Genomic DNA, 12,960 nt, shown 5'->3' with positions numbered 1-12,960 from the left:
TGCTACAATCCCTCCGGTGTGTGACCTGACGGAGACGTGTGCCAGTGTCCGTGCCAACAGTTTCACTGCTGTACCCATCCTCTGCCCTGGTCTTCCCTTCCCTGTGGTCTCTGATGATAAATAGCAATACCCACAGGTCACCAGCGATGCTGCGGTCCATGGTGCTCCTGAGATCTGGCCTTGCCAGGAAGGAGATGGCTCGGGGTCTTGGTGTTGGGCAGCCCTGCCCCTCCAGCTGGCCTCTGCAGGAAGGAGCTATGAGTCCTGTGCTGCCCCTTGGTGCTCACTAAGTCTGGAGGAGTTGGGGATCTTGGACTCTCTCTGGCAACAGGAGTGTGGAAGTGGTTTGGTTGCATAGCGAGGTTCCCCGGATCCATTTGAACTATAGACCTGGGTGGGTGGGGAGGTGCAGATTGCTGTCCAACGTGCTTCCACACCACCCAACTTGAAACACCCCTTCCCTCACCCACTTCCCAGCGTTGTCTTCCTTTGTCCAAGGTCTCCATTCTGTTGAATTCGGTGGTTACGATGTGCCTTTCCTTCTCAGGACCTGTTACAAATGACCTTTCTGCTTTTCTTTCTGTCAAACATTTATCTTCCTCCCTCCCCTCTGTCATACTATAAAACATGAACATAATGCATGGAATACAATACAATAAAAAGTGTGGCTTAACTGCCCTGCAGTGCTTCCCTCTGCTGCACCAGGGAGGGGGGGGGGAAGCAGGAGGAAGTGCTGCAGAACCCGGCACAGTGGGTGTCCCCAGCTCTGTCACCATGGGCTGGGTCACTTGGACACAGAGCCTGTTTGACAGGTCCTGGCACACAACTCTGCTCTCCAGTCCATGGCCAGGGTATGGTTTTTGCTGCACATGCATTTTCTACATAAAGGTAAATAGTATTTTCCTCATCCCTCCAAAAAAAACCCATGTATTCTAACAGATCTAACCCTAAATTTCTTGAGAGTAGCTGCCATGCATCTGTCAGGAGAAGGTGACAGTAAAAGACACAAGTTGGCAGATCTGCACATTGATGCACTTACCAGCTCCTTTCCTCCTGCTTACCCTTCTCCTCCAGCAAATGCTATTTCTCTCCCTCATGAGGAGGAGGATCTCGTGCAAGGAGAACCCCATCCAAGAGGTGAGGATGATGGAGGGTCCATAAGACCCTTGCTAGGTTCAGGACGAAGGAGTCGTGGTCCCAGGGCTGGCGTTGGCCACAGCTCCCTGTGGCTGCAGCTGGCCACTTGTATCTTCATCACCTAACCTGGATGCTACCTGCATCAACCCATCTCCCAGCATGGAGCACCTTGGAGCCAGATCCTAGGTGATGTTCCCACTGCAGATAAACAGGGAACCATGCGCTGAAGCAATAGGACTTTATTTCAGGTCATAGGGCTGGCTGCAATGAGTGCATAGAGCGTAAGAGTGAGTGGGACCACAACTGGTTCCTCTCCTTTACCAGCAGATCCAGCCCTGCTCACACTCCTCAGTCCTGCCTTGAGATTTCAGGCCAGTCCTTGGGTGTTATCCTCTGCTGAGCAGCCACTCAATGCTTGTGTTCACTGGTTTAAGGTGTTTGAAAGCATTAAGGGATGAAAACACCTTAATAAGCAGCTGATGGAGTCATTCCCTGCTGTGCTTGGCCAGAGCAAGAGAACACACGGCGCTTCCCTGCTGGGCCTTGGGAATGCAGTGAGCTCCCATCATAGCGTGTTTCTGTCACTTCCTAAAGCTACAGAGGCTGAGCCTGGAGTTCCAATGGCTAAAAACAGGGCTGGAGTGAGGAGAAAGGCCATAGCTGATTTACAGTCACACTCTCATCCAACCTGACAAGTGACAAGCGTCCCTTGGGCTGCAATGAGAGCAGGCAGGAGCGTGGGGTTTGCTGCTCCCAAGGGACAGCGCGGTAGGTTTGGGTTCTAGCAGCAAGCCGGGCTGTTGCTGGTAACACGCTCTGTTTGCATTCCACATTCCAGACGATCCGAAGCTCCAGCCTGTCCCAGCAATGCCAGGCTGGGCACGCTTCCCAAATGTCTCTTCTTAGTGCAAACGGAGCATCTACCTCCACCGAAAAGAGCCGGACCCCGAGTTCTGGCTGACAAACCAGGGGTGCTGGAGGGAATCCTTGGGATGCCGGGGACGGTGCGAGCAGCCATTCCCTTTGTTCTCTTTGGTTACGTGACATCGCTTGGGAACGATGTTGGTAAAAAGAGGCTTTTTCTAGGGATGGGAGATGCCGTTCCCTGCTGATGGGTGCATAGGATAAAGGGAGGGCTGTGCTCTGATGGGTGCTGGGGACAGCTGGTAGCAAGGTTTATCTCCAACAGAGGGGAGGTTATGGATCAGGGAGCTGTTCGTTGCAATGGAAAAATGAATTCCAGAGAAAAAGGCTCCTTTTCTCCAGGGAGGAGCCATAGGGGGCCCTGGAGCAGCAGCGGTGGCGGCCGGGAGAGGTGAGCCGCCGCTGGGGCCGAGGCTGCGGCGCTGCCGGGGCTCCTCGGGCGGGCAGCGAGCGGGACGAGGCGGGCTGCAGCCACGCGGGGCTCCCCGCGACCCCGGGGCAAGGGCGGGGGCCTCGCTGAGGGGAGCGTGGCCGGGCAGGGTGCGTGTGAGGGGACGCGGCCCGGCTGCGTGTGGGGCTGAGGCGTGGAGCTCGCTGGGTCCAGCGCTCTCCCGCTGCGGGCGGGGAGAACCGGGAAGCGAAGGGAAGGGAAGCGAAGGGAAGGTCAGCGCGGCCCGCGGGGTGGCGGTGGCAGCCCTTCCCGCCGGCGGGGATGCGGCGCTCGGGGCCGGGTGGAGGAGGGCCAGCCCCGGGGAGGCTCCTTCGGCGGCTATTTATAAAGGCCGTAAGGGCAGCGAGGAGTCCTCCAGGGTGACCTCCTGCCGCCGCGGTCCCGGCCGTTTGCGGGGTTCAGTGCGGAGCCGCCGAGACCCCCGAGCCGTGGGGAAAGGCGCGGTTGCGGCCTGGGCGTTCGCAGGGCTCGGTAACGCTGTGGCTTTGCCCCTGTCGGGATGGAGAGGAGCGGCTTGGGACGTGCGGGAGCTTCCCATAGAGCAGCTGTGGAAGTTTGGGAGTCGTTAGCTTTAAAACGGGGAAGGGGGGGGGGGGGGGGAGAAGCAGAGGAAAATCTTGTTGAGCTGCTTTAAAATCGGTGTGCACGGTTCTTTACCTCCTTAAACCGTCTGGTTAAAGCCTGCGTTTCCTTACGTTGGCGTTTTCCCTGTTTTGCCCCAGGGCTGACTGATGTAACAAGCGGCTGCCGTTTTTTAGTGTGAGTTTTCCTTTGTCCTCCCGCCTTACCGAGACACTCTGATCTATCCCTTCATTTCAGCCTTGGCTTTTGCTTCCTTTTGTTCTCTTGCTGTAACTCAACGCTGTTCTATTTGATGGTGTAGCCAAGGAGAGCCACAAGCAGCCCTTAAAACCCTGGCGCTGATGTGAGTTGCGGGAATGCGGGGTGCGTTCAGGGAATTCAAAAGTAATTGAACTGGAAGAGCCAACGGAATTACTGCATCAGCGGAGTTTATATACAACGACTCGGGATGCCACAGGGCTCAGTGGCATCGTGGTGAAGCTGCCTGCACCCAGTGCTGGCTGAAGCCCATGAGGTGTGGAGTTTCCATGTGGGTTTTCCTTGTGGTAGGCCTGACCTCCCAATAGAAGTGAAGGGGGAAAATAGGATGGAAAAGAGCACTTAATAACCTCAATGAGAATCGATGCTGACTTAAGAGTGAGTTGTTACTTTGGAACTTCATCTGTGAATCATATAGTAATCTAAGTGCAGTTGGAGGTGACTCTTTTAAGCTGTGATTACTCTTGATCTTATAATCAAAACCATTTAATCATAAACTTGTATTAGTTTTCCTTTCCCAATCAGTATATAGCGAAGTATGAGAAAGCACAGAAGTGACATGAAACAACACATGCCCCATCGGCCCGTGTGTCACAATCCCCATCAAAAGATGATGGTTCTTGTCGGTGTCATCCTGCATGGATGTGATGGAAGATCATAGTTGCAATAGTTGCTGGGTGATATCAGCCTCGTGCTACTTCTTCCTTGCAGCTGCAGAGGTGGAGATGCACATGCCTGGGCCTCTTCCCCTCTCCACCATCCTAAATCACACCTCCTGATCTCATCTGGCTGCTGGCACCTCGAGTTGTGCATCAGTGCTGGCAGGCCTGATGTCAGCCTTTGATGACATGTGTTTTTTATATGGTGAATGCAGTTCCCTCACTCTGGGCAGGGTTCTTGTCCAAAGACACACGTTCCTTTGAACTGAATATGCTAATCCAGCTTTCCTCCTAAATGAGCTGCTTCAAGGAGGTTTTAGAGTTGTCAGCCAGCGAGTCTGAAAGGCATCTGTGTGTTGGGAGGTGCTCTGAGGAGACTCAGCAGTGAATAAAATCCTGTGTGCTGTTAGAGCGGCCCAGCCTTCGTTTAAAAATACCCCAGCCCAAACAGCGCAGCAGCTCTATCTGTGGAGACGGTATCCCTTCATAAAGGACTTTATTGAGAGAAAGAAGTCAGTGGTTGGTCCAGAAGTCCTTTCCTCAATAGGAGTCAATGTAAGGACATGAATTTCAAAGGATGTTGCTGTGAAGCCCAGCTGCTGCTGAAATAGTGCAGTGAAAATAACCCAAAACATTGAAGAGAACCAGCTAAATATTTGGTTTTCTTCATTCTGGATAGACTCTTTAATGGAGCCTGACTAAAGGCAGTTGTTCATCTCTAGACCAAAACAACCTTTTCTGTACAGAACAGGCACTGAATTGTGTTTAGTGTTTTTTGTATGACATTCAGCACGATGCCCGCCAGGGCAAAAGACAGAATGGCATTTGTTCCCCTGGGTGATGTGCTAACGAACTCCAGAAAGAGCAGCTTTAATGTCCTCCCTGCTGCTTGCATTGGCTTCTCTGTGCCCTTAAAGAGGGCTCTGCTGTTGCTACCTGCACTGCTCAGTTTTCTGGTACTCTGTTTGCTTACAGCAATGATTGACCTGTTTCCATTAGTCTGGCTAATCATTAATTGACTTAAAATTGACACCTCCTTTTTGTCTCATGGCTGGAGTGGTTTGCTGTGCTCTGGTGATGTTTTCCTTCATGTTGTCTTCCCTTACTGAGGCTGCTTGAAGATCTCACCTATGTTCCCCTGTTCTTTCTTTCCCCGTTTGTGTTTAAAGCTCATCTTTTGAGCACAAGTCTTGCTTTATTGCTGTGCTTTTCCTGTTCTTCCTCTGCTTTAATGCATGCAGTGACAGCCTGTTGAGAACAGCCTCCTAGGCCTGACAGCCGTGGCTAATGGCCTGAGACTGGTAGATTATGTGGACACTGAGCAGAGAAACAATTCTTCATGTGTTTAAGCTTGGATGGGTCAGTATTTTCTGTGCACCATATCCTGGAGCTCTCCTGAGTAGCCAAATACAGTTGAATATAAGGTGGAGTATTTCCCCTGAGAATTAAAGCCAGACCACAGCTCATTCCTTATTCTTGGGATGAAATTAAGTTTCAAGAAGGATTTACGTGGGAGGAGGGGAGTTTTAGTGTTTGTATTTGTCATGTCTTGACTTTATTGACTTAATCAAGCTTGGCAGAGATGCTAAGAATGACCCCAGACACTGCTTTGGCCATCTGTAACGTCCTTTTGCTGCAGTTCACTTGCACAGCAACATGAAGTTCCACTGCTGCATTGCTAGATGAGATTGCTTGTGCTGCTTGTGACAGTTGTTATCACACTGCTGCAAGCCTCTCCTTCCTTATTTTTCTAACTACTAATCATTTGCTGTTAATCTCAATGTGTGTTTGGTGCTTTCAGCAGTACTGCTGTCCAGGAACAAAACTTGTCCTGCATATTATGGGAGTGGTTTAAAAAGAACTGCTTATGCTTAGAACCCATGCTTTGTGCAGGGAGAGACTGCTTCTAATCATGCTTCTCAACACTTTGCAGAACTGAGATAGCTGGACAACAGGAAACCCTCACCAAAAGGCTCTCTGGTGGATTGAGGAACACCATTAGGCTGAGGGCAACAGCTCAGTCCTTCTCCCCTGCAAGTGGACAGTAGAAGGATGAAGGATGTTGTCATCTACCCTGTTCTCAGCACCCTCTTCCTTTCTCTTTTTGCCACTTGGCACCTGGCAAATGCTTTTACACATTGAGCAGCACTGTGGCTCCTCCTTACAAGAGTATTTATTTCTTCACCCATAAAACTACCTAATTGAAACTTAGAATTAACAGACAGGCTGCTGTTTGCAGGAGGCAGCTCAGGACACTGCTCCCAAGCTGAAGGCAGAGAAATGGAGCTGCTTTGAGGCCTGCAACTGGGAAACTGCTGGAGTGGCTGTTTGCAGGCAGCTGCAGCACCTCTCTCTTGGTGCTCTGGATATTCCCATGTTAGGAAGCTAATCCACACGTAATTTGAAGCTTGCCCTATAGCTGAACAGACACTTCTGCCCCTCCTGCTGGTGGTAGCTCCGTTAACAACCCATCCCTTATAAATAACTTTGGCAATACCAAATCTGACAGCAGGGATTTTGAATGGTTTTCATCTTGCTTTGCAAGCCTAGAATGCAGGAAGCTGCAACAGAATAAACCATATGGATATAAGGTCTGGAACCGTTCTTACAGAGAAGCTGTACAACTTCGTAACTTGGCCCTCTTTATTTGGGGTGGGGAGACAGGTCCTGGAAAATAATCTGGTTGAATAATTAACAACTGCTTTTAGGTTTTGTCGGTGTAGGAAATAGCACATTGGGTTTCTGCATTGGGTACAGCATTTTGTGGCTCCTGGAGCTAGGCCCTCTCTGTCACTGGTTATTTACTATGTAAAATGGAGCTGCTATAAAATCACCACACTTCACAACAGGGGGGATGCCAGCCTGGAGTTCCTGCATAGCTCTGCGCTTTTGTTTCCCATCTCTGGGGGTGGGGGACAAGCTCCAAAAGGCAAAAGCCTCCAGCATTCCAGCAAATCCCATTGCTTTCACTGGGTTTGTTCATGTGCAGCTGCTGGCTTCAATTGAAAAGCTGTGTCAGGAGAGATTGCTGCTGGGATTGAAGTCCTGGGTCCTTCTCTGCATGCCAACGAGGTCCAGAACCTTCCCAGGCCCACACATCTCATCTGTGTCTCTTTCTATATTAGTCTCCAGCTTTCCATCCTCTCAGGCAGCCAGTTCTTGCATGGCAATAGTACGTGCTGAACCCCACTTCCCCCTGTTACGGAACTGGAGCTTTTCTGCTTGTGCTGCTGACTCTTCATGTGTCCTATTGTTTGGGCAGCTCGTTTTTCATGCTCTCTCTGTTGGTTTTGGATTGCACATTTGCAGCTTCAGCACTGTGATGGAGATTGGGTTTGATATTAGAGGAGTGATTTGGAGAAGCAGCCTAGTTTGGGGGCCACACTATCATGGCTGAAGCCTTTGTACAGTGCCCAGTGATTTTTTGCTTTCAATAGAGCGTATTTTAAGTTCTGCTTGTTTTGGCTTAGGAGGATTGTGCTTTTCTTGACTTTATCGTTACAAAGCCCCAGAGCCAAAAGATTCCAGAAGAGATGGACAGTACTGCCTCTGGCTAAAGCCTGTTGGATTCCTGCTCTCTTTGACAGGTTGTTGTGGCTTGTGGTCTGGCTCTGCCTGTACATCCCAGTGAAAGGAAAGAAAGGGGTGTTCAGAGGGGAAACCAGGCAAGATGTGAGCAAGGGGAAACGAGGCTGATGGGTTAGTGCCTCCAGTGAGCCTGGAGAAACCTCATGCAATGCAGTTACTTGATTCGTAGAGTTAGAAACCCAGTTCTCCATGGCTCTATACAGGCAGGGATGAAATGGGCTTGCTTCACCCTTGTTTTGCCACTGATAACAGGGAGAAGACCCCAGGGTGATTAGACTGTTGTGCTAAGCCCCTGCAGAGTTCTTAGTTCAATTTGGATGCTGCTTCTCTGCATGTTCCTGTGTGTTACAGAACACTGAAAATCCTCCTTGGTAGGAAATGGGAATTTTATCTGGGGGGTTGTGTTAGCACTGGGTCAGCTTCCAGCTTCAAAATGCTTTTCAGCAATAGCTTTGCCCTGAAGTCATTCATTAGGCCTTAGCAAGTGGTTTCACACAGTCACTGGTGTTGATTTACAGTTACCTGAAGTCTCGGCTGTAATGAAACTGGAGTTTGATTTGGAAGAAGCTGCATTTGGGACAGTTGTCATCAAGGAAAGAAAACCCTTGGCAAAACCCATTTAGCAGTTCTGTTCTTAATGTATCAGTGTAACTCGGTTAAGTAGTTCTTGGTTAACCACCTTTGTGTTAGCTGATGCATTCAGTTCTATTAGACGTGTAGAACTCTATATAGGTGCTTCATTATTCGTCCTTAAAACACTTTCCAATTCACTGCAGAACCTCAGAGCTCCCCAAATCCTGTGCTGAAAGAGTTAATCCTTATTTTCCAACCAATATCTGCCTTAAAGAAGCCCCTGGCGTACACATACACAGCATTCCAGTGGAGTTTTATTCTCCTTTCTACCCATGAACATGCCAAGGGGGAAATGCACTGCAGAGACCTCAATAGCTGGCTTGTCAGTTGAGTTTTCCTTGTGGTTTATATGAATTCCAGGCAGACTGCTAACGAAACTGCTTATTCCTTTGCTTTGAGAGGCTGGTGCAGCTCAGGTCCTGCTGCTTGATGTGTTTGCTGCTCCTCACACAAGCAGCTTCTTTTGGCAACAGCTTGTAATTTACTAATAGCCTTGATTACAGTTGCCCACTGCACAACACCCTGTGCAGCGTGAATGGAGCTGCATATTAAGGGTAACGTCTAACACAGCAGCTTGTGAATGTGGGTTTTCCTCCCTTATTTTCCAGCGTGTGCACACAAGTGCCATTGTACTAATGGAGTAAAAAGTGGTGGTTTCAGTCTCCCTCTCAGCAGAGTCCTGCCTCTTGGTATGGAGAGGGTCTCAGTGTGGTTGGGATGAGATGTTTTGTCTGCTGCAGGATTTGTTCTCCTCCTGCTGAAGGAATCTGCTGGATATTTTTATCCTGGAGAGGCCGCATGCTCTGGTTAAGCACAAGTCTGTCAGGAATAATTATTTCCTCTCTTAAAAGGAAGGATTTTGCCTCCTCATGGATGGGGTTTTGTTCTTTCCCAGCGCAGGTAAACAGTCACCAGCGTGTTCCTTAGCAGTCTGTCACATGAATGTAGCTGCAGCAAAGGCGATGTGTGAGGAGGGTGGAGGGAAGGTGGGAACTGATGTGCCTTCAGGTAGCTAAAAGCTGCAGCTCAGATGGGGCCTTGTGAATGCTCTGTCAGTAGGAGCGTGCTCTGAGGTGAAGCGAGCAGCTCTTTCTGCACTGGCAAAGCCTGCCTGGGTTAAAAACATCCTCCTGTCTTGCTTTGTTGTGTCCTGTTTCAGGAGAGGGAATGAACCATTCCGTAACAGGGTGCTCTGCTACCTTTTTCACCTTCACTTCCAGCAATGCTTCTTGGCCATCCTTGTGAAGGTTTACTATGGATTTACTAGGTTGGATTTACTGTGGAGGACTAAATAGCAAGCTGCATCAGTGGCAAGGAGGTAGTTATTGTGATGGGGAAGCAAATGCTCATTGGAAGGTGCTTTCTCTCTTTAATTTGACCTCCTGAGGCACCCATCAAGTGCATCAGTCTTATTTCCTGCTGCCAGTCTTATTTTCTATGAAAACTCCTCAGGTCTGGGTGGTTGAGTGGTTGATGTGTGTGGTCACTAAGGTGACACTCCAGCATCTCTGCATCAGAGAAGCCGATGGGGTACCAGTGTAAGGAACCATGTCAGGACTGTTGACAACATCCTGTTTTCTCAATGTTCTCCCTCCTCCAAGTTAGGTAAAGGCAAGGAAAAATACCCTGCCTTATGTTGGGGTGACTTCACGTACAGCAGGCATAATCAGCTGATGTGAAATGAGGCGAGTTTAAAAGCTGCTTGTTGTGGAACAGAGGCAGTGCCTGACCTCGAGGGGCTGCCCATCCTCACTTTGGGATGTTTCTCCTGACTAGAAGCCCTGTAGTTTTAATTCCGTGTTTCCTATTAACAGGGTCACCTTGTCCTCCACGGACTGTTACATCGTGCATGAGATCTACAATGGAGAGAACGCTCAGGACCAGTTTGAGTACGAGCTGGAGCAGGCCCTGGAAGCCCAGTACAAATACATAGTGATAGAGCCCACCCGCATCGGGGACGAGACCGCGCGCTGGATCACGGTGGGGAACTGCCTGCACAAGACGGCCGTGCTGGCGGGTACCACTTGCCTCTTCACCCCTCTGGCCCTTCCAGTAGATTATTCTCACTACATCTCCCTGCCTGCTGGTGTGCTGAGCGTGGCTTGCTGCACCCTTTATGGCATCTCTTGGCAATTTGATCCCTGTTGCAAGTACCAAGTAGAGTACGATGCCTATAAACTTTCCCGCCTGCCCCTGCATACGCTCACCTCCTCCACCCCGGTGGTGCTGGTGAGGAAGGACGACCTGCACAGAAAGAGACTGCACAACACGATAGCACTCGCTGCCCTGGTGTACTGTGTAAAGAAGATCTACGAACTCTATGCTGTATGACTCCAGCAGGGAAGAGAGAAACCCACAAAGACAAAGTGTATTAAGACTCCCGCAGTAACATTTTGTTTTTCCTCTTTTTTGAGAAGCAGTTGGAGACTGGGAAAGGATTTGGTTTCATAAGAGATGTTATTTTTCAAATAACACATCACTGGTGCACCGAGGTTTTTCAGTTCTTCTCAGTTACACTTAAGGTGTGGATGTGTGGTGACTTGAGAGCTGTATGTTAGGCGATGGGAGTCCAATCCAGCAGCAGCATGTCGAAAGTGAGCTATAGGAAGAGGGGGTGTGAGAGCTTCTTCTACTTCTTTATTATTTTTGGGGGGGGGAAACATTTAAGTATCTTGTTTAATTGTATTACACAGAACCAGACAGAAGTTATCATTGACCATTAAAGGATGAGAATTTCAACTGCTTTTTGCTCTCTTGTTACTGGTATCGTAGTTCCTTTTCCTTGCAGGGGATGGAGACTTTGCTGTGAGGATGCCAGTGGTGATGATTGATTATCTGTGCTCACACACAGACCTGATGCTCCCTTTGGCCCCATGGCAGTGGTGTCCATGGACAATCTCCATCTGTTGAAGGAGTAGCTGTTGTAGTGTTGCTTTCCCTCTTGACTAGTTGTGTTTCTTGGAAGAGGCTAACTTGGTACCCCAGTGCTTACATCCTTTTGGCAATTGCTTAAATACTGATGGCTGGGGCTAAAGGGCTCCAAATCCTCTGCTGCTCTCCTCCAGCTGTTACTGCTCCACACAGTGGAGAGAACACTGAGTTTCCAGCTACAAACTCATCCTGCTCAGCTCTTGTTCATGTTCTTCCTAACGTGGATCCGTCTCTCCTGTGCAGCTGAGCACTGCTAAGGTGGGAGTTGGGCTCTCACCCTTGTGCTTTGTTATGTGCTGACCCTTGGGGGCTGCGCCCTTACTTTGCAATTCCACTGCTTCCGCTTGGAACGTGCACTTACGGAGCTGCTGCTGCTGCTGCAATGATCCATGTGCTTGTGTCTTGTAACTCTGTTACTTGGAATATTAGGTTCCACTCTTGTGCATTAATTCATCTTTTAGCTCAGAACCGTCAAAATCTTGTTCTTAGAATTGGAAATACTTACTGGTTTTGCCAGTTCCTTTCAAAAGCTAGGGGCCTGCTGCCTATAACCTCCTCCTCCCACATGGAAACCAGGCGTGGTTTGCGCTTCCAAGGCCAGCTTGGCACAGCTTCAAGTGTTACGATGTGAATACAAGAGCAAAGCCCTGTAATAAAACCTGCCTGCACACAGGCGTCCTGCTTGCTTGGAGCCTGACCTCCACCGTGAGGCACTGACCTTGGAAAGCAGTCTCATGAGGTCAAAACCCCACATTCAGTAGCCCTGTCTTTATCTTCCCTATCTGCAGCAGCAGGCACTGAGGCATCCTCCTGGCCTCCAGGCTGCAGTGAGCATTTCTGGCCATGCTTCCAGCTCGTGCTTTGCTGCTGATGTGGCTTTTGTGTCAGCAGGGCACCCGTCCCAGTGTGTGTGCTGGGCAGACTGGGTTTGCTGGGAGTCCTGACCATGTGCTTCTACCCCTGAGGCAGCCAAACCTCAGCAGGCACATGGCTGAGAGGAAACACCAGTGGCATCCAGATGTTCCTAGGTGGCAACAGCCCTTTGCTGGTACAGTGGCTGAGTTGTCTCCCTCCAAGGTTAAAAGAAGTAGGGATCCAGCTCATCTCTATTTATAGCGACAATGTACAGTTGCCTTGGCAGAGAGGAGGGGAAGAAATGCAGCTACTTCATCTTCCTGTGGTTAGGCCAAGTCTGCTGGGCAGGCTGCCCCTTCAGACTGACGTTTGAAGTGCTGTCTACTGGATGGAGTCTAATCGAGTGGCAGAGCTGCCGTAGCTGATATGTGCTTTACTACTGAAATCCCCTTGTGCTGGCCACACCAAAGGCATTCCTGCTCTTTGTTTTAATCCAGGATAACTGTCAGGGTTAGTTCCTTCTCTTCACCAAACCTGTGGTCCTGCCACTTTCTTGTGCTATGCTTTTCCTTGCCTGGAATGATGGCTATGGCAGAAGGACTGACCCTCAGCAGGCTCCTGAACTGCCTGGCTTGCAGCAAAGACTCTGGAGTTAAGAATGGGCAAGTTCCCTGTGGTGTTTTACTGCAGGAGGGAAGGTGAAGTCAGCTCAGCTGTCACAACAGGTAGGTCTGGTTTAAGAACTCGCCCTTTGCTCCATGCTGAGGTACAGAGGACGTGGATGGGGTAGGAGGCCTGTTAATGGAGCTAGAGTGCTTGGTGACATCCTGGCTGTTAGCGAATCAGTGCTGGAACCACACAAGGTGAGCTGGGGGAGTATTAAGAGGGGTCTGAGGTTGTGTTTTGGGGCACTGCATGAGGTGAGGGCTGTATTTGCTGACC

At 49.8% G+C, this 12,960-nt stretch overlaps 1 protein-coding gene across 1 annotated transcript; it reads left to right on the top strand.

The window, feature by feature from the left end:
* Positions 1 to 2,321: 2,321 nt before the first annotated feature.
* TMEM11 (transmembrane protein 11) lies at positions 2,322 to 10,971 on the top strand. The gene is made up of 2 exons (XM_057416917.1): positions 2,322 to 2,452; positions 10,047 to 10,971. Exons 1-2 carry the CDS (start codon positions 2,337 to 2,339, stop codon positions 10,561 to 10,563), a joined length of 633 nt encoding a protein of 210 aa, XP_057272900.1. The 5' UTR covers positions 2,322 to 2,336; the 3' UTR covers positions 10,564 to 10,971.
* The last annotated feature ends 1,989 nt before the right edge of the window (positions 10,972 to 12,960 follow it).

The sequence above is a fragment of the Pezoporus wallicus genome, unplaced genomic scaffold (assembly GCF_028554395.1).
Source record: "Pezoporus wallicus isolate ANWC-B61680 ecotype Strahan unplaced genomic scaffold, APGP_CSIRO_Pwel_v1 scaffold_7392, whole genome shotgun sequence".
In the NCBI taxonomy this organism is placed as follows: domain Eukaryota; kingdom Metazoa; phylum Chordata; class Aves; order Psittaciformes; family Psittacidae; genus Pezoporus; species Pezoporus wallicus.
This window is presented reverse-complemented; position numbering and strand designations above follow the sequence as displayed.